Source organism: Mobula birostris, chromosome 6 (genome assembly GCF_030028105.1).
Source record: "Mobula birostris isolate sMobBir1 chromosome 6, sMobBir1.hap1, whole genome shotgun sequence".
NCBI classification, from domain to species: Eukaryota; Metazoa; Chordata; class Chondrichthyes; order Myliobatiformes; family Myliobatidae; genus Mobula; species Mobula birostris.
In genome coordinates this window covers 71970950-71996388 of record NC_092375.1, presented here as the reverse complement: position 1 = coordinate 71996388, position 25439 = coordinate 71970950, and the positions used below count along the sequence as shown (strand labels likewise).

Genomic DNA, 25439 nt, shown 5'->3' with positions numbered 1-25439 from the left:
TGTGGATCATACAGGTATGCTGTCCCTGTCTTGTCCATGTTATCTCTCCCTTTCCTGAGTCTATGATAGCACCTGCCTTACTTAAAGTGTCTTTCCCCAGGACAGTACCCTCATTGTTTGGGTGCACCCAAAAATCTGCAGGAAACATCCATGACCAAAGGAAGTTTTGGTTTTTTTTGCCAGGTTCAGTATTCTAAACACAGCAGCTTCCACTTGTAAAAATCAAAGTGTTGCTTTTGAATAAGTTTCAACTAATACCCCTGGTTTTGCTTCTTATAAACAGGAGCCAGTCTTCAGTTCTTCATGTAACTGGCAAGCAGCAATCAGTTTGAAGTTATAAACACAGCTTTGCAAACAAGCGATGTCTATGAGGCCACAGACTTACTGGCCCCATAGCACCTGTGTTAACTGCTGAAGAGGTGCAGTATAAGACACAGGTTATTTAACTTGGCTTGTTTTAAAATAGGCAACATTGTCTAAGTTGCTTAGTTCAAGGCCAGATGGATACTACCATTTAGCATATCGATAGCTGAACTATCAATAATTTGGAAGGTTTATGTGCATAAGCTTCACAGCATTAATTGTAGGTACCTGGGATCTCTTGTCTCCAGAGCTTTCAGACCACTTGTGTTAAAAGGTAGAGATATATCAAAAAATCATGGCAGAAACGTGGGGTGAACTAGAAACCATTCCTCTGCCTTCATTTTCTGTGAAGGACAACTGGTTTGTCTGCAATTCGGAGGGTAAGTATTTTTAGTTTTTAGGAATTGTACCTGTGTTTTGGAAATCCTTTGTGTCTAAGAAATGGTTTGTAATTTGGAAACATTTTATAAGATAGAAATCCTCTGAGTTTTAAATGTGCATTAAGACTGTCACTTGAATTTAAATGTATAACAATGAAAATAAATGAACTGAATTTAAACTGGTTCGTTAGCTGGAAAGGTTTTCGCCTTGGTAGAGAGGGGGTGAACACACGACATAGGTGGTGGGTATTGACAGCTAAATGGATCATGGAGAATAAACAGGGAAGTGAACTAGTCTTTGAAAGTTGGATAGTTACAGTACAACCTCCCTCTAGTTGGGGGTTCCTTTGGCAATTTAATGTCTACTGGATAGGGCTTAATGCCTTTGCTTGAGTTTAGAACTTAGCGGTCAACAAACCCAATACTATCACCCATGAAACCGGCAACTACAGCTAGGTTATTTTCACCATTATCTGCAGAAGCTTTTTGACTATCTGTGTAAATTGCTTTGTCCCAGCAAATGCATCATCAAGTAGTAAAACAGTATAAATATTGGATATTGTTAGGAATGACAGGAAGACGGGGTGACAAAGAAGAACTTGATTTCATTCTTCAGCCATTGGTTTCTGCGTTGGATGACCTGATCATCTGCAACATGTTGGTATGTTCTTTTAATTCATAAGAATTCACCTAATTCTTTCTAGTTTGTAAATCTTTTGTAATTCTTTAATCTTTTATAAATCAAAAATCCTTTGAGTGTTAAATGTGTGTTAAGAACTACAGTCAGTGTTCACTTTATTAGGTACACCTGCTTTATGCAACTATCTAATCAGCCAATCATGTGACAGCAACTCAATGCATAAAGACATGCTGATGTGGATAAGAGGTTCACTTGTTTGGATCAAACATCAGAATTGGGAAGAAATGTGATCTAAGTGACTTTGACTGTGGAATGATTGTTTGTGCCGGAGAGGGTGGTTTAAGTATCTCAGAAACTGCTGATCTCCTGGGGTTTTCATGCACAACAGTCTCTAGACTTTACAGAGAATGATACAGAGAAAACATCCAGTGAGCAGCAGTTCTGTGCCTTGTTAATTAGAATGGTCAGCAGAGAATGGCCAGACTGGTTCAAGGTGACAGGAAGGAAATAGTAACACAAATAACAAAGTGTTACAACAGTAGTGTGCAGAGCATCTCTGAATGTTCAACACATTGAACCTTGAAGTGGATGGGCTACAGCAGCAGAAGACCATGAACATACACTCAGTGGCCACTTTATTAGGTACAGGATGTTTCTAATAAAGTGGCCACAGTGTATTTTCATAAGCACATGAAATTCTGCAGATACTAAAAATCCAAAGCAACATACACAGAAAGCTGGAGGAACTCAGCAGGTCCGGTGGCATCTATGAAAGTGGACAAACAGTTAAGGTTTCAGACAGAGACCCGCCCCCCCCCTCAGAACTGGAAAGGAAAGGGGGAAGATGTCAGAATAAAAAGGTCAGGGGAGTGGAGAAGGGATAGCTGGAAGGTGATGGGTGAAGCCAGTTGGGTGGGAAAGGTAAGGAGTTGGAGATGAAGGAATCTGATGAAAGGAATGGATCATATGGGAAAGAGAAGGAAGTGGAGCATGGGGGGGGGCGGAGATGATAGGTGGGTAGAGAAGAAATAAGTGGCCAGAGTGGGGAATAGAAAAAGAGGGGAGGGAATTTTTTATAACTGGAAGGGGAAATTGATATTCATGCCATCAAGTTAGAGGCTGCCCAGACAGTGAAGTATTGCTGCTCCACCCTGAGGATGGCCTCGTTGGGGATCAAGAGGAGGCACTGAGTGTATATATAATTAAAATAAAACAAGCTGTGTTTAATTACTTTGTTAGCTGGAAGTATCTCTGTTTTAGTAAGGGGGTGGGGACACGACTCAAGCTGTGGGTATTGGCCGCTAGGTCTCACTGCAGAGACGGGAAAGTAAGCTCCTATTTTTAGAGTAGGTAGATACAGTATAACCTTCCTCTTGCAAGGGTACCCGATATTTACTGTGTATCGGAGTGGGCTTTAAATCTTCTTTTGAGTTCAGGGAACGCGATACCATCACGTCCTGATGTGCCCAATGCCTCCTGTGTTGCGAAATAATTATAAAATATCACGGGCTTGACGAATTGACTGACACAACGTAATTAATATCCATTCTCCAGAAGAAGAGTGAAAATGAACACATCATTAAGGAACAATATTCTGTCTTGATTCAAAAATTTTAAACACTGTTTCACTATCTACATCAAAATGGATGTAAAATAGTTTTATATCTGATACAGGAACCCAGAGGCCGATGTGGTGTTTATTGTAAATGTGTGTGGGAGGGGCAGAGGACAATTTAATTCTGTATTTGATTTTTTTCCAGACAGAAGAGGACTTTTGCTTTAGACACCGGTCCCGCTGCTGCAGGGGTTCCTCCCCGGCCCTTCCACCCGCTCCTCTTGTTTCCAGGGGGACGGTGAGGGTTGGGACGTGCAGCGGCCTAGCTGCTTCCTTGGGCAGCGGGAGGTGAGTGAAGGCGAGAATGGTGCGGTGAGGGAAAATCGGTGAGTACGGGCTTTCTGAGCAGTAATGAGCCGGGCTCGAGTGGCGGCCAGGAAGCTGACGACCTTCCCCATTGAAAACGGATTGCCGCTTCCGCTCGGTGGTCTTGACAGCGTGACTATCCTTCAGCTCTGTGCTCCTGTCGCCCATTTCATCCAAGTTATTCAACTCTCTCTGTACCTGTTCCTCCCTCCCCCCCATAAACCAATGTGCATCGGTCGCTTCACCCCCACACCCTCGTTTCGTGCGAACATTGTGAATCTTATGTCCCTGTTACACCAAGGTTCTCATTACACGTCTGCATGCATGTACGCCCATCTGGCAATAAACTTGACCTTGCGTTGGGATCATGGTCGGCACAGGCATTGTGGACCAGAAGGTCTGTTCCATGGAACTCCTGTTAGTCAATCCCCATTTCAACACGGCATAGTTTCTTACACAAGATGTTAGACAAGTGCCAATGGTTCCTATTGAAAATAAAAAAGATGAGCTCTCAATTCTTCTGACTCCTCCACATCTGCTCTCAGAATGAGGCTTTTCATTCTAGAACGAAGGAGATGTCCTCCTTTTTCAAAGAAAGGGGCTTCCCTTCCTCCACCATCAATGCTGCCCTACTAACGTCTGCTCTTACCCCATCCTCCTGTCATGCTACCTGGGATAGGGTTCCTCTTGTTCTCACCTACCACCCCACTGGCCTCCACATCAAGCACATAATTCTCCACAACTTCCGCTGTCTCCAATGGGATCCCACCACTAAGCACATCTTTCCCTCTTCCCCACTTTCAGCTTTCTGCAGGGGTCGCTCCCTATGTGACTCCCCTGTCCATTCTTCACTTCCCACTGATCTCTCTCCTGGCACTTCACCTTGCAAACGGAACAAGTGCTGCATCTGCCCCTACACCTCCTCCCTCACTACCATTCAGGGCCACAAACAGTCCTTCCAGATGAGCAACACTTCCTGTGAGTCTGTTGTTCGGTGCTCCCGGTGTGGCCTCCTCTATATTGGTGAGACCTGACGTAGACCGGGAGACCACTTTGCTGACCATCTACGCTCCACAAGCGGGAACTCCCAGTGGCCACCCATTTTAATTCCACTTCCCATTCTGATGTGTCCATCCATGGCCTCCTCCTCTGAGTGATAAGGCCAACTTAGGTTGGAGGAACACCTTATATTCTCTTTGTGTAGCCTCCAACCTGATGGCATGAACATCGATTTCTCAAACTTCCAGTAATCCCTCTTCTCCCCCCCCCCCACCATTTCCAGTCCCCTTTTCCCTCTCTCATGTTATATCCTCGCCCGCCCATTGCCTCCCTCTGGTGCTCCTCCCCACCCCCAGCCTTTTTTCTCTTCCATGGCCTTCTGTTTCTTTCACCAATCAACTTTCTAGCTCTTTGCTTCATCCCTTCCCCCTCCAAGTCTCACCTATTGCTTGCTGTTTCCCTTTCTCCCGCCCCCCACCTTAAATCTACTTTTCAGCCTTTTTTCTCTAGTCCTATCGAAGGGTTTCGGCCTGTAATGTCGACTCTGCTTTTTCCGTAGATGCTGCCTGGCCTGCTGAGTTCCTCTAGTATTTTGTATGTATTGAGAAGTTACCCTGTTCTTTTAAGTGTAGGAGTGGCAGGGAATATGGAACTACAGAGGCTCGTTCTTCTTTCAAGACTTTCATATCCCAGTCACTTACTGGTTCCATTGTCATTTTGTTATTAGTTGCTTTTATTTCCACTGAACAACAAAAACAAAATCCTTACCTGCAAAAATAAACAAAGTTGCTGGAATAGATCAGCTGGAAAATTTGATTCAGTTAATAATTTCAACCTAAGATCTTTCTTTCCTGTGGAGCAAAATCAGTGAATAAGTCTATTTTCACAGGTACAGAGAAAGCAATGAAAGATTTTGTTTTGCATACTATCTTTCCATTTCATTTCATTGTATTGGCTGCTTTACCAAGGCAGTGAAAAGCGTAGGCAGTCTATGGAAGGGAGGCGGTCATCTGTGATGTGCTGTGTTGTGTCCACAATACTCCGCAGTTTCTAGCATGTTGGGCAGAGCAGTTGTCGTACCAAGCCATACTGCATTGGATAGGATGCTTTCTATGAAGCATCAATAAAAACTAGTGAGGGTCAGAGAGGATGTGTCAAATTTCTTCAGCTTTCCGAGGAAGTAAAGGCACCGATGAATTTTCGTGGCTGTGATGTCTACATGGTTGGGCCAAGACAGGCTAATGGGGGTGTTGCTTTCAAACCTCTCAACCTCAACATCGTTGATGTGCACCACACCCCCTCCCTAATGTCAATGACGAGCTATTTTGTATTACTGATACTGAGGGAAAGGTTCTCATCGTATCACTATGCTACCAGGTCTTTAACTCCTTCCTATCTTCTGAGTTATTGTTATTGGAAATATAGCCATCAGTGGTGGTGTCATCTGCAAACTTGTTGATGGAGTTAGAATCTGGCCACGAGTCCTGAGGATGCAGTCTTGTGCTGCGCCAGTATTCAGGATAATTTGGCAGAACTGTTGCTGCTATCCTGACTGATTATGGTCTGTTGGCCAGCAAGTCGAGGATCCATCTGCAGAGGGTTGTGTTGAGTCCCTGTTCTATGAGTCTAGAGATGGATTTGTTGAAGGCGGAGTTGTGGTCAGTAAACAATAGTCTACCATAGGTGTCTTTTACTGTCCAGATGCTCCAGAGATGAGTGGAGTGTCAGGGCAATGGTGCCTGCTGTAGACCTGCTTTAGTGGGAAGCAATTGCAGTGGGTCAAGGTTGTCTGGAAGGCTGGCATTGTATATCATGACCAGCCTCTCGAAGAACTTCATGACGGTTGATGTCAGAGCCACTGGAGGACGATTCATTAAGGCACATCACCTTATTCTTTCCTAGATATTGGGATGATAGTGCAATCCTTAAACCAGGTGGTATATTGGAGATGAGCAGGTTTAAATGAGCAAGGTTACAAAAGAAAGGCATAACAATAATACTCAAGCATATACACAGACAGATTTCCCTTCTCCAGCTGCATCTTTGTTCACAGGTGCCATCTCTAAGTTGAGAAAGAATCATTAAACAGGTCAGTGAGCATTGAAATAGATTATTTTTTAATTTAATAATAATTTATCAGAAAGAGCCCTCTTCTGATGAAAAAGTAATTGACATGAAAAATTAACACTAATTTTCTCTTTCTACAAGTCTTACATGATATGCTGAGTTTTTCCAGGAATTCCTATTTCTGTTATTTAAATGTTCATTATCTGCGTCATTTTGCTTTGTTCCATTCTGTTTCAAAATGTATAATCAGTTCTGAGGTCAGTGAGGGCAGTTAAAACTTGTTTTAGTTCACACTTTGTGAATGTTGCTTTTGAGTTCTTAACCTGTTGGATGTTGCTTGTGTTTTTTTTCATCGTGACTTCCAATTTTCTCTTTCAGGTTTATTTCATATTTATAATACTACATGAGACTGGAATAATGTTGACAATACGATCAAGTTCACTCTGCTTAGCACAAGTGTTGAAAACAAAAGTGGCACAAGAGAGAGCTATTTCACTATGTCCTGTCCATGGAAACATACACAAGCTGTCTTCTGTCCATGAAGTTTCTAAGTTCAGCACAAAGAAGCTTGTCAGTGTTATTTATCCATTAAAAATCTTGGAACAGTACCTAGTGAAGAATGTAAATAAAATGAACTTCCAGATATTTAATCCAAGTTTTCAGGATATTGCTGCTGCAGAACAATTCTTCATGCCTTCAAGAAAGCACAGTATAGATTATTTCACCTCTGCTGTCAGGATTGATCATGCACCAGTGACATCCCAACCAGAGGTTAGTGCTACTTTTCCCCATGCTTAACAAAAGTCATATATGAGGTGACTGTCCTGAATTAACAACAAGGAAGTATTTTTTTCCCATTATAATCTAAATCACCAGTTGTGTTCTTGGTTACGGAGACTGCAACCAATTCTGTATGTGTGGTTTCCACTGGGAATGCAGATTTGTGGAAATATATCTTCAACAAATTCTTGTACCCTTTTCTCTTGCTGTTTCAACTAATTTTCCAAAATGGATGTTAATTAGGAATTCGAATAATTTTGACTAAAACCTCTACAATTATGATTGCGGAGCAAACTCCATATCAATACATTTCAAGCCTCTACTTTATAGTCTACCTTATCATTTTTTTTTTCCTTTTAGGTGTGTTTTATAGGAAGGAGCAATGTTGGAAAGTCTTCATTGATAAAATCGTTGTTTTCTTTGGTTCCTGGAATTGAAGTTAGAGTTTCAAAAACTCCTGTGAGTATTTGTAGGCTAAAGAATTACACGTTTTTGATTTTAAAAATGCCATAATGTATTCTATTGGTGCAAATGCTATGTTGCATTGGACTCCTATGATGAATATATTATTTCTTGACTTCAAAATTATGTAGTAGTCTCAGGAATTTTGGAACCTCCTTCCATCACACATTATCCCCAATCACAAACTGTATTGTTATCCTGATCATACAAAAATCATTGGACCAGGATTTCTTCTATGCAGGGAAAGCTGGCACTGTACAGGGAGAATGCACTGGTTTTTCCTCAAATCATTGAGTGTCAAATTGAGACCAAAATGTTGTGTGGAAAAGAACAGGGCTTGCGCACTTTGTAAAAATAAGGCCTTTACATTTTGGAGAAGTTATAAATGGTGAGAAGATAACATTGTTGGGTGTTGCTCAGGCTTGGAGTTAATAGGTTTGGGAGCATTGGTGGAAGGTACGTAAAGGGCTGTGGAGTTCAGCCAAGTTATGACTGGAGGAATCAAGGATGATGGGGATATGATGAATTGACAGATGCATGAGTAAGGTTTCTATGGACATCTGGCTGAGAAGGCAAAAAGTGGAAGTGAGCATTTATTATTTTTATAAATTTATTTGCAAGGTTACAGAGTTTTAGATTATGCAGTAGTGGACTAGGTAAACTTAATCCCTTTTGATTAAATATCAAGCTGTGGCTCGTCTCTTCAATTGAAGGCCTGTTTTGTTGTAAGCGACTTACGTTCCTTCACAGGACTTAAGAACAGCTGGAAAAAAAAATTCCAAAGTGATAGCTTTTCAGACTGGTTGATATCCTTGTTAATGCCTGGTGGCTTCCATGCATTTCACACATACGGATTTGAGCCAAATTGTTGGATTAGGGTCCAGACTTTTTTTAATTGTAGGTTTTATTTTTCCTTGTACGTTTAGCTTTCTTTATGCCCACTTTTGTTTACCTGGTCACCTGTTTGTCTGTAAACCTTTAGTAACTTGTAGCATATTTGGTTCTATACTTCTATAGTTTCTTTGTCTGCAAAGCTGAAATGTGACTCAGACAGTACCTGTTCACAAGTTTCCTTATCTGAACTAGTTTAGATTGGTTTGCATATGGTCAAGTTCTTTGTTACATGTCCTTACTTGTCTTGTTTGCAAGTACAGGCTGATTGAGTCCTTGGAGAATGGGGGCACAAGTGTATGATACATTGACTTCATTCTGGTGACCATCTTCATGCATGGCTGCATCAGGCAGTGTGTGGATCCAAAATATGTGGGCACCAGTGTCACCATGTACTGAGGTTCTACCTGTCCCTGGTGTAGTGGAAGGTAGCCCTGGTGCCATTATTGTGCATTGGCCTAGTCAACCAGACATGGCTGCAATACCATTCCTTTGTGTAAGTTTTTCCAAGTAAACGCCTTCAGCCACAAGTCCATCAGGAAGTAGGCAGCCATCAATTAAAGGTGACCTGGTGGACTGCGTCCTCTTCAGGGCGCAAACCTGGGCGGGAAGATTTGAAGAACCAGCTGTTGCCCGTGCAGCGGGTTCTCCCTTTCCACATCACTGATGGAAGGGCAAGCGCTGATACAGCTTGGCACCAGTGTCATCGCAGAGATTGCCAGAGTGAAGTTGTAAACAACATCAAACTGCCTTACCGATCCCGGATCCGGATTTCTTCCTCGGGGCTTGCTCCTGAAGCCTTTTCCATGGGTGGGTATGGCCACAAGGCAGCGGTGGTTGAAAATCAGAGTTTTCCTTCTAGGCGGGCTGCTGTCCAAGGCTGATGAGCCCCACCTGCCCAACATCAGGAAGTGGTCATCACAGAACATACTGCAGATGCTGTGGGACAGGGGTACTGTGGATTTGTTCTCTGAACAAACAGTCCAAACGATCTGGCAGAATGCCTCATTGCCAGATCTGAGCAACAAACACCAAGAACTTACTTGGCTATGGCGAAAGTGGCCCTCCCATTCAGAATCTTTGTGCACAGATGACATATCACCCCCCTCAGGATAGTTGCAGTAAGGAAGAGATGGCCACCCACTCTTAGTAGACTGGATTTGCTAAGAGGGTGTGGAGAAGGTTGCAAGGGTCTGTGTCCCAGTTCATCCCCAGTGGTTGTGATCTGTAGTTTATTTCCAGGGACATGCACTGAGGTAGACAAGTGCTGCTGATGGGTCATCAACTCAGTGAAAGATAACCTTCAGTCTGCAAAAACTTGTTGGTCTTCCAGCAAAGCAAGATGCCTATAATGGAATGCTGTCAACTGGCATATTTCAGGCTGTAGGGGTATGTGCTGAGGGAAGCTTGGTGCAGTCAATGCTAATTGCTCTCTGGGGAGGGATCACAGTATACTACCATATATGGAAGGGCTGAGTTGAGTGAGGAAGCCCCCGAAGAATGAAAGTGGGATCACCCGAGGGTGCCATGCAAGTGGCAATGGTGTTACGTTTGTGTTTTTTTTAAGTTTACACTACTAAATGTAACAACTGTGAATTTAAATGGGTTTTTACACTGTCTTTTGTATGTTTTTTTATTAATAAAATTTGCTTTTGAAATTTAAAAAAAAGCTGATCTTGTCTGACCTGTACTATGATGAATATCCAGTAAATGGCTGTAACCATAAGATTTGCACTTCATTCTTGGCTTTCGAAGAACCTTTTGAGCAACATCATCTCCAAATCCAGCAATTTGTTGTCATGAATGGAATAGTTGTGTAGTTTAAGGACAGGAAGAATCCCAGGCGAAACTGGAAGTTTCTCTAGTGTGCACATTTATTAGAAGGTAGGACATTCCTCTTTTCTAATTATCAGAAGCACCTGGTTCTTGCCTCAATACCTTATTTAAAGAAAGTCTAAGAGTGAAGATAAAACTCAGGGATCCTCTCCTCTACTCTGCTCTATTTTAAGTGCAGTTAACCAGTACTTTTTAGTTGTGCGTGGTCTATTAATTTGAGATTTTGGTGTAATCTATTTGGTTGTGTATGGTTGATTTGAATTTTGAGTGTACAATCTATTGATTAGGGCTGTAGGCTCCCATTCATTCAGGCTTTAGGCTCCATGTAAGTGGACAGTTGCTCTATATCTACAGGAGGAGAATCAAGGTGACAGTCAGATCTTGGAGAAACCTACTGCAACAAAAGGGGAAGCTGAACCTCCAGCTGTTACATACGAACAGATGACTGAAATTTTGAGTTCTTATCTAAACAAAATATTCCAACTAGATAACTAGTGAAGAAGTCAATGAAGTATACAATCAATACTGATTCAAATGGAATTAGGCTGTAGTGATATTTAAAAGACATAGGGTAAGATCCAGAGAATACCTGAGAGAAGGAAAACTGGACTTTAACAGATTTATCATAGCAAAGAAAGAGAACATGTTCAGTTACAAAGTCAACATGACAAAGATTGAAGCGTGTATTCAGTGAACAAGAAAAAAAGGAAAAGGAGAGCTGAGACAAATTATAAAGTCAGTATGACAGTAAAAAAAATCTAAAGAGCAAATCTGTGTGTTAATTGAACAAATGGAAGATAAAAACAGAAATGTGATCAAGTTGAAGTAAAGTATACAAGCTCAGAGACAAACTGAGACAGTATGGAGAAGCAGAGTGATGTCCTGTCACTGATCTTTCCCTGCCTAACCAGACAAATATCCAAAGCAGCATCTGTATCTGAAGTTCAGGGTAATTGCAGAATGGATATGATGGGGCTGCTACAGCGACCTCTAGTGATTCAAGTGATGATGACAGTGATGAGAAATGGACTGGTAGCCATGCCTGGGCTTGCTTCATTAAAGACCAAGCAAGTGAAGCTGCACAGGAATGAAGGAAGACAGGTGCAACTAAAATCTCTAACTTACAGTCATCTTTGTCGTTCAACCTTTCAGTGTGCATACAGCAAAATCTCTGATCAAGGGCTACATCCCTGGATGGAAATTACTGTGTCATATTGACCCTGAATAGGTGTTACACATCATTAGAAGTATAGGTATATTGAATAGATTTTTTAAAACGTGCAAAAAACAGAAATACTGTATATTTAAAAAAAAAAAGTGAGGTAGTGTCCATTTCCATTTCGGAATTGGATGGCAGAGGGGAAGAAACTGTTCCTCAATCACTGTGTGTGTGCCTTCAGGCTTCTGTACCTCCTAGCTAATGGTAACAGCGAGAAAAGGGCATGCCCTGGGTGCTGGCAGTCCTTAAAAATGGATGCTGCCTTTCTGAGACACCGCTCCCTGAAGATGTCCTGGGTACTTTGTAGGCTAGTACCCAAGATGGAGCTGACTAGATTTACAATCCCCTGCAGCTTCCTTTGGTCCTGTGCAGTCGCACCCCCCACCCCATACCAGATAGTGATGCCCATCAGAATGCTCTTCACAGTACATCTATAGAAGTTTTTGAGTGTAGTTGTTGACATATCAAATCTCTTCAAACTCCTAATGAAGTATAGCCGCTGTCTTGCCTTCTTTGTAAATCACTAACTAGGCAGAAGTTGCAGAAAGTTGCAAACTCAGCCAGCTCTATCATGGCACTAACCTTCCCACTATTGAAGACAACTTCCAAAGGTGGCATCCATCACTAAAGATACCCATCACTCAGGACATGCCCTCTTCTCGTAGCCACCATTGAGGAGGTACAGGAACCTGAAGATGGACTCTCAGGGTTTTAAGAACAGCTTCTTCCCCATCGCCATGAGATTTCAAATGGACTATGAAAGGATCTGCAGTACTGTACTATTTTTTCTCTCTTTGCACGACTAATTTAATGTGTGTGTATGTGTATGTATGAGTGTGTGTATATATATTATATAATATATGAAATATGTAATTTATAGTAGCTTTTTATTATGTATTGCAATGCATTGTTTCCACAAAACAACATATTACACAACATATGCCAGTGATATTAAATGTGATTTTGATTCAGGAGACATCTAGCGGTCGCTAAAAACTCGACATGATTAAATTTTATGTTTGATGCTGATACTGCAAGATTTTTTTACATCAGAAATTTCAGGTCTGATTCAAAATGTTAAATTTAGAATCAAAGGGGCAAATGCTGAATTGGGATCCAGATTGTTCTTAATATGCTTATATTTATATATGTATTTTATATATTTGTCTTTAAACTTTTAGTAACTTGTATATTTGGTTCTGTACTTCTGTAGTTTCTTTGCAAAGCTGAGTAGTGACTCAAACTGTACTTGCTCACAGATTTCCTTATCTAAACCAGTTTGCAATATAAAGGAAGAGCATGTCTTCCTGTTCTTTGTTATTTCTCTTTACTTGCCTTGCTTGCTGGTTCAGGCTGACCTTGATTGACCTGTACTATGGTGAACATCTAATAAGATACCTATAGCTGTAAGATTTGCACTTCATTCTTGACTTCCAAAGAACCTTCTAGACATCATCCCCAGATCTAACAGCATGCTCTGTGCAAAAGAACATGATCACATTAAGTTATGCTTTTTTGCTAAAATTTGTTTGCACGGCTTGCCAAAATGTTGTAATGTCTCCAACTGTATACCTTTTCTCCCACTGTTCACCCACATTCTGATGTCCTGTGTCACATCCATTTAACACCTCTATCATGCAGTCACCAAGTTTGATGCAGTGATTTCTTTTACCAAATGTTGGTGGATTTCCTCAGATATTTTGTCCTTTTTCCCTTATTTATTTGCCTATGTCAGCAACATAGTCAGATTCCTGAGAGAGGCGGACAGAACTTTTTTTATTGCAATTCTCAATGCTGCTTTATTAAACTCACTAATTGCTTCTTGCATCTCCTCACTTAGCACATTCTCACCTAAGAATGTGGCTGAGTCAATCAGTCTCTACTCTTGGTAAATTATAATAGATTAGGAATCAAACGTTCTGAATTTTACTCCTCAGAGTCAATAAATATTCTCCTTGCTGTATTGCTACAGTATAAATATGATTGTGATTCTACTTCATAGCCATATAACCTTTTATTGTTTGGAGTATAACAGTATGTGTGAATGAAAGATGATTTTAGTTTGAAATCAGGAATCTCTCCAAAGAATTAGTATTTATTGCTATATTAATCTATACTAGTATCACTTTGAATTTAGTTCCATCACAATAACCCTTCTGGTGTTGAGCTTTGTCTCTGATACCTGATATAAGAAAGTAACTGGTTTTGCATTGTCAATTCAATGGAAAGTGTATGGGACAAAAAAAAACTGTTCAATACACTGCACTACCTCATCTATGATCAAATAATCATTTTAGCTGTTAAATCATATTTAATTAAATCCACTCTTTCATATTGCTGAACAATTTACACAGCTCCTCTGCTTACCGCACAGAAAGAAAACCTAAGCTTCACTTTCACTTTTTTTCCTTTTATTCCTTTTATTCCTTTCTAACTTAGTTTACTTTACCAGACATCCCACCTCTCCCGCAAGTTCCGGGAGTCTCCCGCATATCGATAGTGGCTCCCTGGCGCCCGGAAATTATACACAATATCCCGGAAATAGATTTTCTTGAGCAGGAGAGGGAGAGCAAGCATCCTGATTGGTCTCCCTTCGTGCTAAGAGTGGTCCCTAACCACCGGGCCACGGGGAAACAATATGATTTGGCGCTATGAAACGATATGAGTCAGCTGCACCTTTCCTCATATCCTGTCATGCCCACTGTTGAATTTTAACACACATGAGGTCATCAATGACCCAAGGTGTGCAAAGGAATGGGTCCATGACCCATTTGTGAATGTCCCCGGTGAATCTTCCATGTCAGCGCGGGAAGGAGATCAACTCCTCGAGCTTGCAGATGACGGTGGGCTGAAAAGTATGTTTGACATAACATCTCTGCCGGCATTCTGGACCAAAGTCAAGGCTGAATATCCTGAGATAGCCACGAAAGCGCTGAAAACGTTGCTTCCGTTTCCAACATATTTCTACGAAGCGGAGTTTTCTGCAATGAATGCAACGAAAACTAAATTGCGGAATAGACTGGACATAAGGAGCCCCCTTCGAGTATCGCTGTCTCCCATCACCGCTCGATAGGACCGTGTTGTTGCAGGTAAACAAGCTCAGGGCTCCCACTGATTCAGTGAAATTGGTGTGTTGCAATGATTTTATATGTTTAATACGAGGAAAATATGCGCTGTGTGTTTAATATCCAAACATTACTTAAAATGTTATGATGCTATTGACTTATAAGTGACTTGTAATTCGGTGGTCCCCGACCTCCGAGCCGCGAAGAATGGGTGTGTTCTGGCTACTGCTGCATGCTTCACGGCCCGGTGGTTTGGGACCACCGTTATAATTGACTTATCACTATATTCATGTGCGGAAAATATGCGCTGTGTGTTTAATATTAAATTCGTTAGATAACCCTCTTTAGAAACGAAATTGAGTGTATTAGCTACTTAAAAGTGACTTATAGTTGACGTATCACCTATATTCTGGTCACGATTAACACCCACCACCCCCCCGGTCGGCCGATCCGCAAGAGTATTGTCAATATTAAACCGGTTCGCGGTGCAAAACAGATTAGGGACCCCTGATTTAAACTAGCTGGCTAGCTGCCAAGGAGCTACGCTATTGATGTCCTATGTGATGAGGCCAAACTCCCTGTAGACTTGCTTAAAGTTGTAATAGAGTAAACATAATAATACAATATAAGTACATATTTTAATGTCACATTTGCTGTATATACCCAACTTGGTTTACAGATTAGACAAAATCACTAAACAAAGTATTATATACACCCTTGGAGGTCGACGGGGGGGGGGCAGGAATATGGGGTTGCGGGGAGGCGGGGGTGCTACCTCCCTGAAATGGGTTTTTGCAAGGTGGGATGTCTGCTTTACCCTACTTCCTTAGTGTTTGGTTCGCCAGACTTGCTTCTTCATTTGGCAAGACCCCCGGTGGTCCTTTTCGTTTAGAGTACTGTTAACAACCTGCAGCTATAAGTTGGAATGCAAATTATTTTCTAGCTGCCAGTGGGGGGGAAAAGAAATCTTAGTGGTCTATCGCTGAAGAGCTGCAAATTCTGACCCAATTATTTTCTTTCACTTTTATTGGTGAATAGATTTCAGTTGCATTTCTGAACATTTACTACCATGCCAAATTTATTATGATTCAAAATTTAAATATATCTGAATGTTACCTTGTAATTTATTGTCAAAGTTATTGATTTGTGATTTCCCTTTGTTTCTGGGAACTGGAAGTGAATGTTTTTGCTAATCAGAACATCGCTACCATTTTATTTGTAAAGGAACGATAACATTTTGTATGTAACTAATCCTGGAGTGAAAATGTAAGTGTATTTGCAATGCTAATATTTATCTGTAATTAACTCCATGATCATGAGTTGTTTTCTTTCCATGTTGTTTTAGGGGCATACAAGGAAAATGAATTTCTTTAAAGTGGGAAAAGCATTTACTGTGGTGGATATGCCTGGTTATGGGTACAAGGCACCTTCTGATTTTGTGGAAATGGTGGAGATCTATCTTCAAGCAAGACAAAAGTAAGTGTTACTTGGTCTTCATTTTGTTTCTGTTTTCTCTAAATTTTGTACAATAGGGAAATATGTCTCTAGTTATAAACTCTGAGCCATATTACAAACAACTTGCATGTAAGTATCATTCTTCATAATTTCATGATCTGGCAGTGCTTTAAAGCTGCTTTTTGAAGTGTAATCATTATTATGTTCTTATGGAATTGGCAATCAATTTTCAGAGGAACAACAAAGATATGAAAATGACAAAGTTTATATTTTTTTCATTGTGGGATAAGTTGGTCAGAATACCAGGTAAATCCTGTATTGGAGAAAAATGAAAATGCAGCATTTCCTCAATACTGCAGTGGAATATCAATTCATATTGTTGAGTTCAAGTCTTTGAAATGAGAATTGAAGTGACAACCTTTTGGTTGAGTCAAATATGCTACCAAGTGAGCCAGTTCCATGCACTCACAATACTCATTGGCTACTTTATTATGTACACTGTATACCTGCTCATTAATGCAAATATCTAATCAGCCAATCATCTGGCAGAAACTCAATGTTTAAAAATATGTAGGCATGGTCAAGTGGTTTAGTTGTTCAGGCCAAGTATCAGAATGGGAAAGAAATGTGATCTAAGTGACTTTGACCATGGATTGATCATTGGTGCCAGATAAGGTGGTTTGAGTATCTCAGATACTGCTGATCTCCTGGGGTTTTCACACACAATAGTCTCTAGAGTTTACAAAGAATAGTGGGAAAAACAAAATGCAACCAATGAGCAGCAGTTCTTTAGGCGAAAATGCCTTGTTAATGAGAGAGGTCAGATGAGAATGGCCAGACTGGTTCAAGCTGTCAGGAAGGTGACAGTAACTCAAATAACCATGCATTACAATAGTGGTGTGCAGAAGAGCATTTCTGAATGCATAACACATCGAACCTTGAAGTGGATGGGCTACAGTAGCAGACGATCACACGGGTTCCACTCTTTTACCTGATAAAGTAGCCACTGAATGTACCTAGCTGTGAAGGTGTATCCTTGTCATCTTTTTGTTCAAATTTCAGGGTACCTTTTAATTAGATATGGTCATAATATCCCGATTCTTAATTATTATAATGTTAAATGCTTGAAATACTTTACAGGTTAGGCAGAATAATTAGAAGATTTTTCCCCCAAATGGGAAGAAATGGGTGATTAATCAGGTACTAGGGAAAAACTCTGTTTTGGTACAGGTAGGGGAAATGTAACAAAGGGAAAGTCTATGATAGGATAACCAGGGAAAAAAAAAATACTGGAAATGATGATGAAAAGGAAAAGGGACTGTTAATAATCATGACATAGTTGCAAGGTGCCCAAGGCAGTGAATTCAAATTTGCATATTTTTTCATGTCCCAAATGAAGAGGCAAAAAGGAAGAGGAGACAGGCTACTGGTGTTAATTCAGGGAGGTATCAGAGTGGTGCTGAGTTGTGATAAAAGTGGAGTGGATGGTGATGTGGAATCAGTTTGGGTGGAAGTAATGAATAACAGAGAAAATAAGTCTTTTAAGTGTAAGATAATCTGTGGGCCCCCAAATTATTGTCTCTCAGTATGCAAAGCATAAGTGGGGAGATATCGAAGGCATGTAAAACCAAAACTAAAGTTATTGTGGATGACTTTAAACTGCATATTTATTGGGCAAATCAAAATAGCAAGGGCCAATAGAAGAGAAATTTGTGGAATTGGAACAGTATGTTGCAGAATGTATATACCTGGAATTGGTGTATTTTAGATGTGGCTATGTATAATGAGATAGAATTAATAAAAGATGAGGATCCACAGTGTGATGAATTCCAGATAGAGTTCAGGCAAAAATCCCTGAACTAAAATCAGTGTCTTCAACTTAAATAACTTCAGTTAAAATGTAAAAATAGATTTGTCAAGAGTGCAGTCAGTAAATGATTAATGGGTAGGTCAGTGGATGAGCAGTGTCAGATATTTAAACAGCTGGTTAACCACAAAACACAAATTTATTCCAATCAGAAACATGGATTTCGTGAGAAAAATGAGCCACCTATGACGAACAAAGGAGGTGGTGGATAATGATAAATTAAAAACTAGAGCATACAATGTGGCAAGGGCTGGTGGTAGACTAGAGGATTGTGATATTTTAAGAAACCAGTTGTGAAAGACTAAAAAATTAATAAGGCCAAAATTGATTATGAGAGAACTTATAGGCAACATTAAAACAGTTTTAACAGATGTATGACAAAAAGGGGACAGCTAATGTAGGACCCCTAGGAGAGGGGACTCAGGAATTAATAACAGGAAGCAAGGATATGGCAGGTATTTTAGACATGATCTGTGATGGTCTTCACATTGGAGAACATTGCCAGCACTGCTAGTTTCACGGAACATGGAGGAAATCGTAGCAATTCTGATCCCAAGCTACAAGGTATTGCAACAATTAATTAAGCAGACAAGATTCCATGAACATTCAAAATTCAAAGTGAATTCATCATCAAAGTACATACAATATATGTCACCATATATTGCTCTGAGATTCATTTCCTGGGAGACATTCGTAGTAAATAGAAAAAAACACAATAGAATCAATGAAAAACTGCTCACAAAGGTGGACAAGACAACATGTAAAAGACAACAAATTGTGCAATTACAAAAGGAAAAACAAAATAATAGATAAATAATAAAGATGACCTTGCGTGAACCATCAATGAGTGGATGTTCAGGAAGAATTTGACTAGGATATAGATAGGTTCAATGAATGGCAAAAAGGAGCTGAATGGAATTTTATCTGGAAAAATGTGTGGTTATGCACTACAATAAGTGAATACAATAAGTGAAATCAAAAGCAAACTGTTATCTTAATGGTGAGAGACTGCAAATGAGTGAAATACAGAGCCTGATCTCAGTCTAATTGTTTATTGGAACATTCAAGAGAAATGGCTTTATACTAGTATTTTCAGTTCAAAGGTTCTCTACCAAAGCTTCTCATACAACATCACTCGCCATCTGTATGATCCACATTTCCCATATCTTATGAGCTGATTCTCAATTAGAGTTCCTGCTGAAACTCATCTTTACCTTCAGTTGCAAATGCAGTCCTTGACAGCATGACAAAAAATGTTTGGGCAATGGAGACTCAAATCTAGCACAGAGCTCACAGGCAGTCTAGTCCATGACTCATAAACAATCTGAGCTGGCACCTTTACTGGTATTGAACAGATATAACCAAAACTACGTCTGCAAAATCCTCCAGATTCACTAGCAGGAAAAATGAACCACACCATCTCCCAGGTCAACCTTACTGCATAGCGCCCTAATTAAACTTGGCCCATTTCAGTGGACAGACCCGATCTCAAGATCCCAAAACAGTTGCTATATTAGAACATAGGGGAATATAGTACAGTATTGCTCTTTGGCCCATGCTGTTGGACTGATCTTTTAACCTACTCTGTCACTGAGCCCTTCCCTTCCCCCATAGCCCTCCATTTGTCTTTCATCCATGTGCCTATCTAAGAGTCTCAGATGTCCAATCTTTCCTGACAAATCTGTTGGAATTCTTTGAGGAGATAACAAGCAGGATAGACAAAGGAGTGTCGGTGGATGTTCAGGAGGAATTTGACAAGGTGCTGCACATGAGTCTGCTGAACAAAATAAGAGTCAGTGGTATTATGGGAAAGGTACTAGCATGGATAGAAGATTGGCTGACTGGCAGGGGACAGAGTATGAATAAAGAAGGTCTTTTCTGGTTGGCTGCCAGTGACTAAAGGTGTGTAGCAGGGATTGATGTTGGGACCGTTTCTTTTAACGTTGTGTATCAATGATTTGGATGAAGAAATTTATGCCTTTGTGGCCAAGTTTCCAGATGATATGAAAATAGGTGGAATGGCAAGTAGTGTTGTGGAGGCAGGGAGTCTGGGAGGCCTTTGACATATTGGGAGAATTGGTTAAAAAAAAGAGGCAGATGAAATATAATATAGGGAAGTGCCAGAAGCAATAAAAATGTAGGCTATTTCGTACATGGAGAGAAAATTCAAAATTCAAGATGCTGAGGGACTTGGGAGTCCTTGTGCAGGATTCCCTAAAGATTAACTTGCAGGTTGAGTCAGTAAGGAAGGCGAATGCAATGTCATTTTGAAAGTACTAGACTACAAAATGTGAGGCATAGATCAGACCACACTTGGAGTATTGTGAACAGTTTTGGGCCCCTTATCTAAAAAGGAATGTGCTGGCATTGGAGAGAGTCCAGAGAAGGTTCATGAGAATGATGCCAGGGTTGAAAGGGTTAACATATGAGGAGTGTTTGATGGCTCTGGGAATATACTCACTGGAGTTTAGAGCAATGTAACAATGTGGGGCGGGGGGGGAATCTCATTGAAACCTATCAAATGTTGAAAGGTCTGGAATGAGTGGACGTGGAGACAATATTTCCTTTAGTGAGAGAGTCTAGGACTAGAGCAGCGGTCCCCAACCACCGGACCGTGGACTGGTACAGGGCCGCAAAGCATGTGCTACCGGGCTGCGAGGAAACGATATGAGTCAGCTGCACCTTTCCTCATTCCCTGTCACGCACTGTTGAACTTGAACATAGGGTTGCCAACTGTCCTGTATTAGCCAGGACATCCTGTATATTGGGCTAAATTGATTTGTCCCATACGGGACCGCCCTTGTCCCGTATTTCCCCCACTAAGGTAGAGCGTTCCTATGAAACCTTTCGTGCCAAAACGGCGTAAAGCGAAGAAGCAATTACCATTAATTTATATGGGAAAAATCTTTGAGCGTTCCCAGATCCAAAAAATAATCTACCAAATCATACCAAATAACACATAAAACCTGAAATAACACCTGATAAATACACAGAGAAATATACAAAGTAGAAATAATGTATGTACAGTGTAGTCGGGAAGATTAAGCCAAAACCGATTTGTGGGAAAAAGAATCGGCACATGCGCACGTCACGCATGCGCACACAGGTCTTCGCGCAAGGCTTCAAGGTCATGGTAGTCTTTATCGGGGTAAACCCAAGTGTCCCGTATTTGACTGCTACTTTTGTCCCTTATTTGAGAGTGAGAAAGTTGGCAACCCTAACTGTAAAAGACATGTTGAGGTGAGTTTAACCCTACTTGAACACTGACCCCACCCCCCCCACCCCCAGTTGGTCAGCTGGTCCACAAGAATATTGTCAACATTAAACTGGTCCACGGTGCTAAAAAGGTTGAGGACCCCTGGACTAGAGGACCACAGCTTCAGAATTGAGAGAGTTCCATTTAAGACAGAGCTGAGAATAAATTTCTTTAGCCAGAGGGTGGTGAATCTGTGGAATTCTTTGCCACAGATGGCTTTGCAGGCCAAGTCATTGGGTGTATTTAAGATGAAGGTTGACAGATTCCTGATCAATCACGATGTCAAAGGTTATGGGGAGAAGGCAGGAGAATGGGGTTGAGGGAGATAATAAATCAGCCATGAAGAAATGGCCAAGCAGGCTCAATGGGCTGAATGGCCTAATTCTGCTCTTAGGTTTAATAGTCTTAAATCACCTCTGCACTCCCTGCAAAGCTTCCACGTCTTTTCTACAGTATAATGAGGTGATCAGAACAGAACGTAATACCTTGCGGCTCTTGAACTCAGTCCCCCGACTAATTAAGGCCAACACTGCTTGCTAATTTTTAACTACTCTTATCAACTTACGCAGCAACTTTGAGGGATCTGTGGATGTGGACAACAAGATCGTTCTGTTCCACCACACTCCTGGGAATCCTACCATTGAGCTTGTACTCTGCCCTCTGGTTTGACCTTCCAAAGTTTGCCAGATTGAACTCCATCTGGCATTTCTCAGCCAGCTTTGCATCTGTTTTTCTCCTGTTGTAACTTATGACAATCTTCTACACTGTTCACAATACTTCCAACCCTCGTGTCATCTGCAAACTTACTAATACACTCTTCCACTTTTTCGTCCAAGTAATTTGTAATAATCCCAGAGCAGTGGTCCCTGAACAGATCCCTGCAGCATACCACTGGTCGCTGACCTGCAGGGAGAATATATTCCATCCAGTACCACCACTGCCCTCTGTGGGCAAGCTAATTTGGAATCCATGCAGCTAGGTTTCCTGGGATCCAGTGCTTCCTGACTTTCTTAATGAGCCTACCATGGAAACCCTTGTCAAATGCCTTTAAGATCCATATGCACTATATCCACTGCTCTGCCTTCATCAATTTGTTTTGTCACTCACTCATAGAATTCACACTGGCTCATGAGGCATGACCTACCCATCACAAAGCCAAGCTGATAGTCTTTAATCAAACTGTGCTTCGCCAAATGCACGCTAGTCTTGTCTCTAAGAATCCTCTTCAACAGTTTGCCCAACACTTGATGTAAGACCCAGTGGTCTACAGTACAATTCCCAGGATTCTCTATTACCTCTCTTGAACAAAGGAATAATATTTGTCACCCTTCAATAATTTGGTACAACTCCTGAGATCAGTGAAGGTGCAAGGATCATCACCAAAGGTGCAGCAATCTCTTCCCTCACTTCACTTAATACTGACGTATTTATAAATCAGGCCCCAGGAATTTGTTTATCCCAATGTTTTATAAATGTTTCAGCAGTCCTCCTTCTTAACATTGACATATTCCAGCACATTAGCCTGTTCTACACTGCCCTCACATTCCTCAAGGTCTCTCTCACTGGTATTTCCCTGTTCAGCCCTACCCTCACTGTAGTCGAGGATAGTGGATGCTGGTTAATTGGAGCAGCTGCTTAGTTGAAATACTTCTTAAAGAACAAAAACTAATGGAGGAAATACCTGGGATTCCCTTTGTTTATTTGGGGCACTACGCCACTTAATTGGGACAGGAGACTTGCTGGCCAGTTTCTAACTGGTGACATTCATGTGCACTTGTGACCATCAGAAACTACATTGTGCTTAGAGCGAACACTTTTTAAATAGTGTCAGTTGCTGTGTTTGTGTTCAAAAAACAATGATTTTTGGCACTGATAGTTGGTGAGAAATAAGCAGTAAGACAATTCAGAATGGTTTTGCTCACTGCAGTTTTAAGCAGTCAGGCTTGGAGATGCCAGGAACGGCCAGGAGGAAAAAGGAAATGATTTTACTACTTCAAGTTAGGAACTACGATGAATTTGAAGGTAGACAATCATCTTGAATGTTACAATGAGAATGAAGATTTGGAGGATTCAGCTGTCGACAGCATTACGTGAAGGCAGTCCGTTAACCGTACTAGGTGTCTGCACTGATTTTGTTCATTTACAGTGAATCTAAAGAACATGGCAGTGTACACTGGATGTATTCCTCCATTGATAACTATTAGGAACCAATACACAGCTTTATGGTACCGTAGTACTATTGGTAGTGTTTTAATTTATGTATTTCATTTAAATATATAAACTGTTACTCATTTAAACATAATTTCTTTTTCATACCTTTTTACCTATTTCCATGAATCTTAGGCTAATTGGGGCAGCTGCTTAATTGTGCGATGTGACCCACTACCATTACAAAAGATAGCAGAGTGAACAGAGGACTTGATTCAAGGATGTTTTCAAAGCCTTTCTGAAAAAAAAGTATGAAAATCCCACTTACTAAAGGGAATCCCTCTTCTCATGACAGCTGAAAATGTAGAAGGAGCTTTAAGGTTTGCATTAAGAGCCTTGAGTTCATTCAGCAAGATGACTCAAAGTCCAGCGTTACTGACAGAAATAATGCACAATTACACACACAAAATGCTGGAGGAAGTCAGTAGGCCAGGCAGCATCTACAGAGAGGTATAAACAGCTGGCATTTTGGGCTGAGACCCTTCATCCTGCTGTGGCCTCCTCTGCATTGGTGAGACCTGACATAGATTGGGGACCTGCTTTGGCAAGTGCCTTTGTTCCCTCTATAAGAAGTAGGGTTTCCTGGTGGCCAACCATTTTAATTCCTCTCCCCATTTTCATTCTGACATATCGGTCTGTGACCTCCTCTATTGCCTCAATAAGGCCACTCTCAGGTTGGCGGAGCACCACCTCATATTTCGTCTGGGTAGCCTTCAACCTGTTGGAATGAAAATTATTTCTCTAACTTTAAGTAATTTCTCCTCCTTCCCCTTCTCTTTTTCATTTCCCATTCTGGCTCCCCTCTTACCCCTCTCTGCTTATCACTTCCCTCTGGTGCCTCTCCTCTGTCCCTTTCTCCCATTGCTTACTTTCCTCTGCTATTAAATTATTTCTTCAGCTCTTTACCTTTTCCACCTATCACCTCCCAATTTCTCATTTCATCCCCCTGCCCCCTTCCCTTCTGACTTACCTTCCCCCTCATCTGGTTTACCAATCACCTGTTAGCTTGCACACCTTTGGCTCCTCCACCACCTTCTGGCTTCTTTCACCCTTCCTTTCCAGTCCTGTTGAAGGGTCTCAACCCAAAACATCAAGCCTTTATTCCTCTCCATTAATGTTGCCTGACTTGCTGCATTCCTCCAGCATTTTGTGTATGTTACTCTGGATTTCCAACATCTGCAGATTCCCTTGTGTTTAGAAATAATGCACCATCTCCCAAGCGACAAATCTGACATCCTGACTAACATCTTCCCACCTGTGACAGAGTCAATTGGCCCCACTTTGGCCTCGTCACTCACTTCAGAACCCAAAGAAGTGGAGAAGAGACAAGCCATTCTTAACCCTTGAGGGATTATTTAAATGGAAAAAAATATTTCAAACCTAGTGATACATTTTTAAAGTATAGTTAATGTTGCAGTTATAGATAGGAGTGCATGGTTGTGTAGTGGTTAGCATAATGTTTTACAGCACCAGTGATATCAAGGTTCAGTTCCCACTGCTATTTGTAAAGAGTTTGTACATTCTTCCCTTCACTGCATGGGTCTCCTCTGGCTGCTTCGGTTTCCTCCCACAGTCCAAAGACATACAGGTTAGAGTTGATGAGTTGTGGGCGTGCTATGTTCGTGCTGGAAGCATGCTGAAACTTGCAGGCTGTGTTAGTTATTGACGCAAATGACACATTTCACTTTGGGCTTTGATGTAATGTGAGAAATGAAGCTAATGTTTAAATCTTTATCTTCTCCATATTTAACATTGAGATAAATGACCAGAAGAAAAGGTTGTTCTGATGATATTAGTTAAGGTATAAATGTTTATAAATATGCTCAAAGAACTTTATATTTTACAAATAATCTAGTGAGATAAATATAGAAAACTAGAAGTTCTGAAGACCTCTAAATCTTGCTATGCAAATTTATTTACTGTTGCCTCAGGATGTGTATTCCAGATACAAGAACCGTAGTTTGATGTCTTATTTGCGTGATAGAATGTCCACAGATGTGGCACTTCCTCATCATTGTACTGAAGTATCA

General features: G+C 41.0%; 1 protein-coding gene across 3 annotated transcripts in view; it reads left to right on the top strand.

The window, feature by feature from the left end:
* Window positions 1–3146: 3146 nt before the first annotated feature.
* Window positions 3147–25439, top strand: part of gtpbp8 (GTP binding protein 8) — a 40127-nt gene continuing 17834 nt past the window's right edge. Inside the window, exons 1-4 of one of the 3 annotated variants that reach the window (XR_011886346.1) lie at window positions 3147–3324; window positions 6749–7141; window positions 7511–7609; window positions 15969–16099. Coding sequence is in view for 2 of the 3 variants with exons in the window: in XM_072260645.1 (XP_072116746.1) it covers window positions 6788–7141; window positions 7511–7609; window positions 15969–16099 (584 nt within the window). In the remaining variant the exon portion in view is untranslated. The remainder of the gene's footprint in view (window positions 3325–6748; window positions 7142–7510; window positions 7610–15968; window positions 16100–25439) is intronic. The other 2 variants (XM_072260645.1, XM_072260644.1) reach the window with 2 other exon arrangements.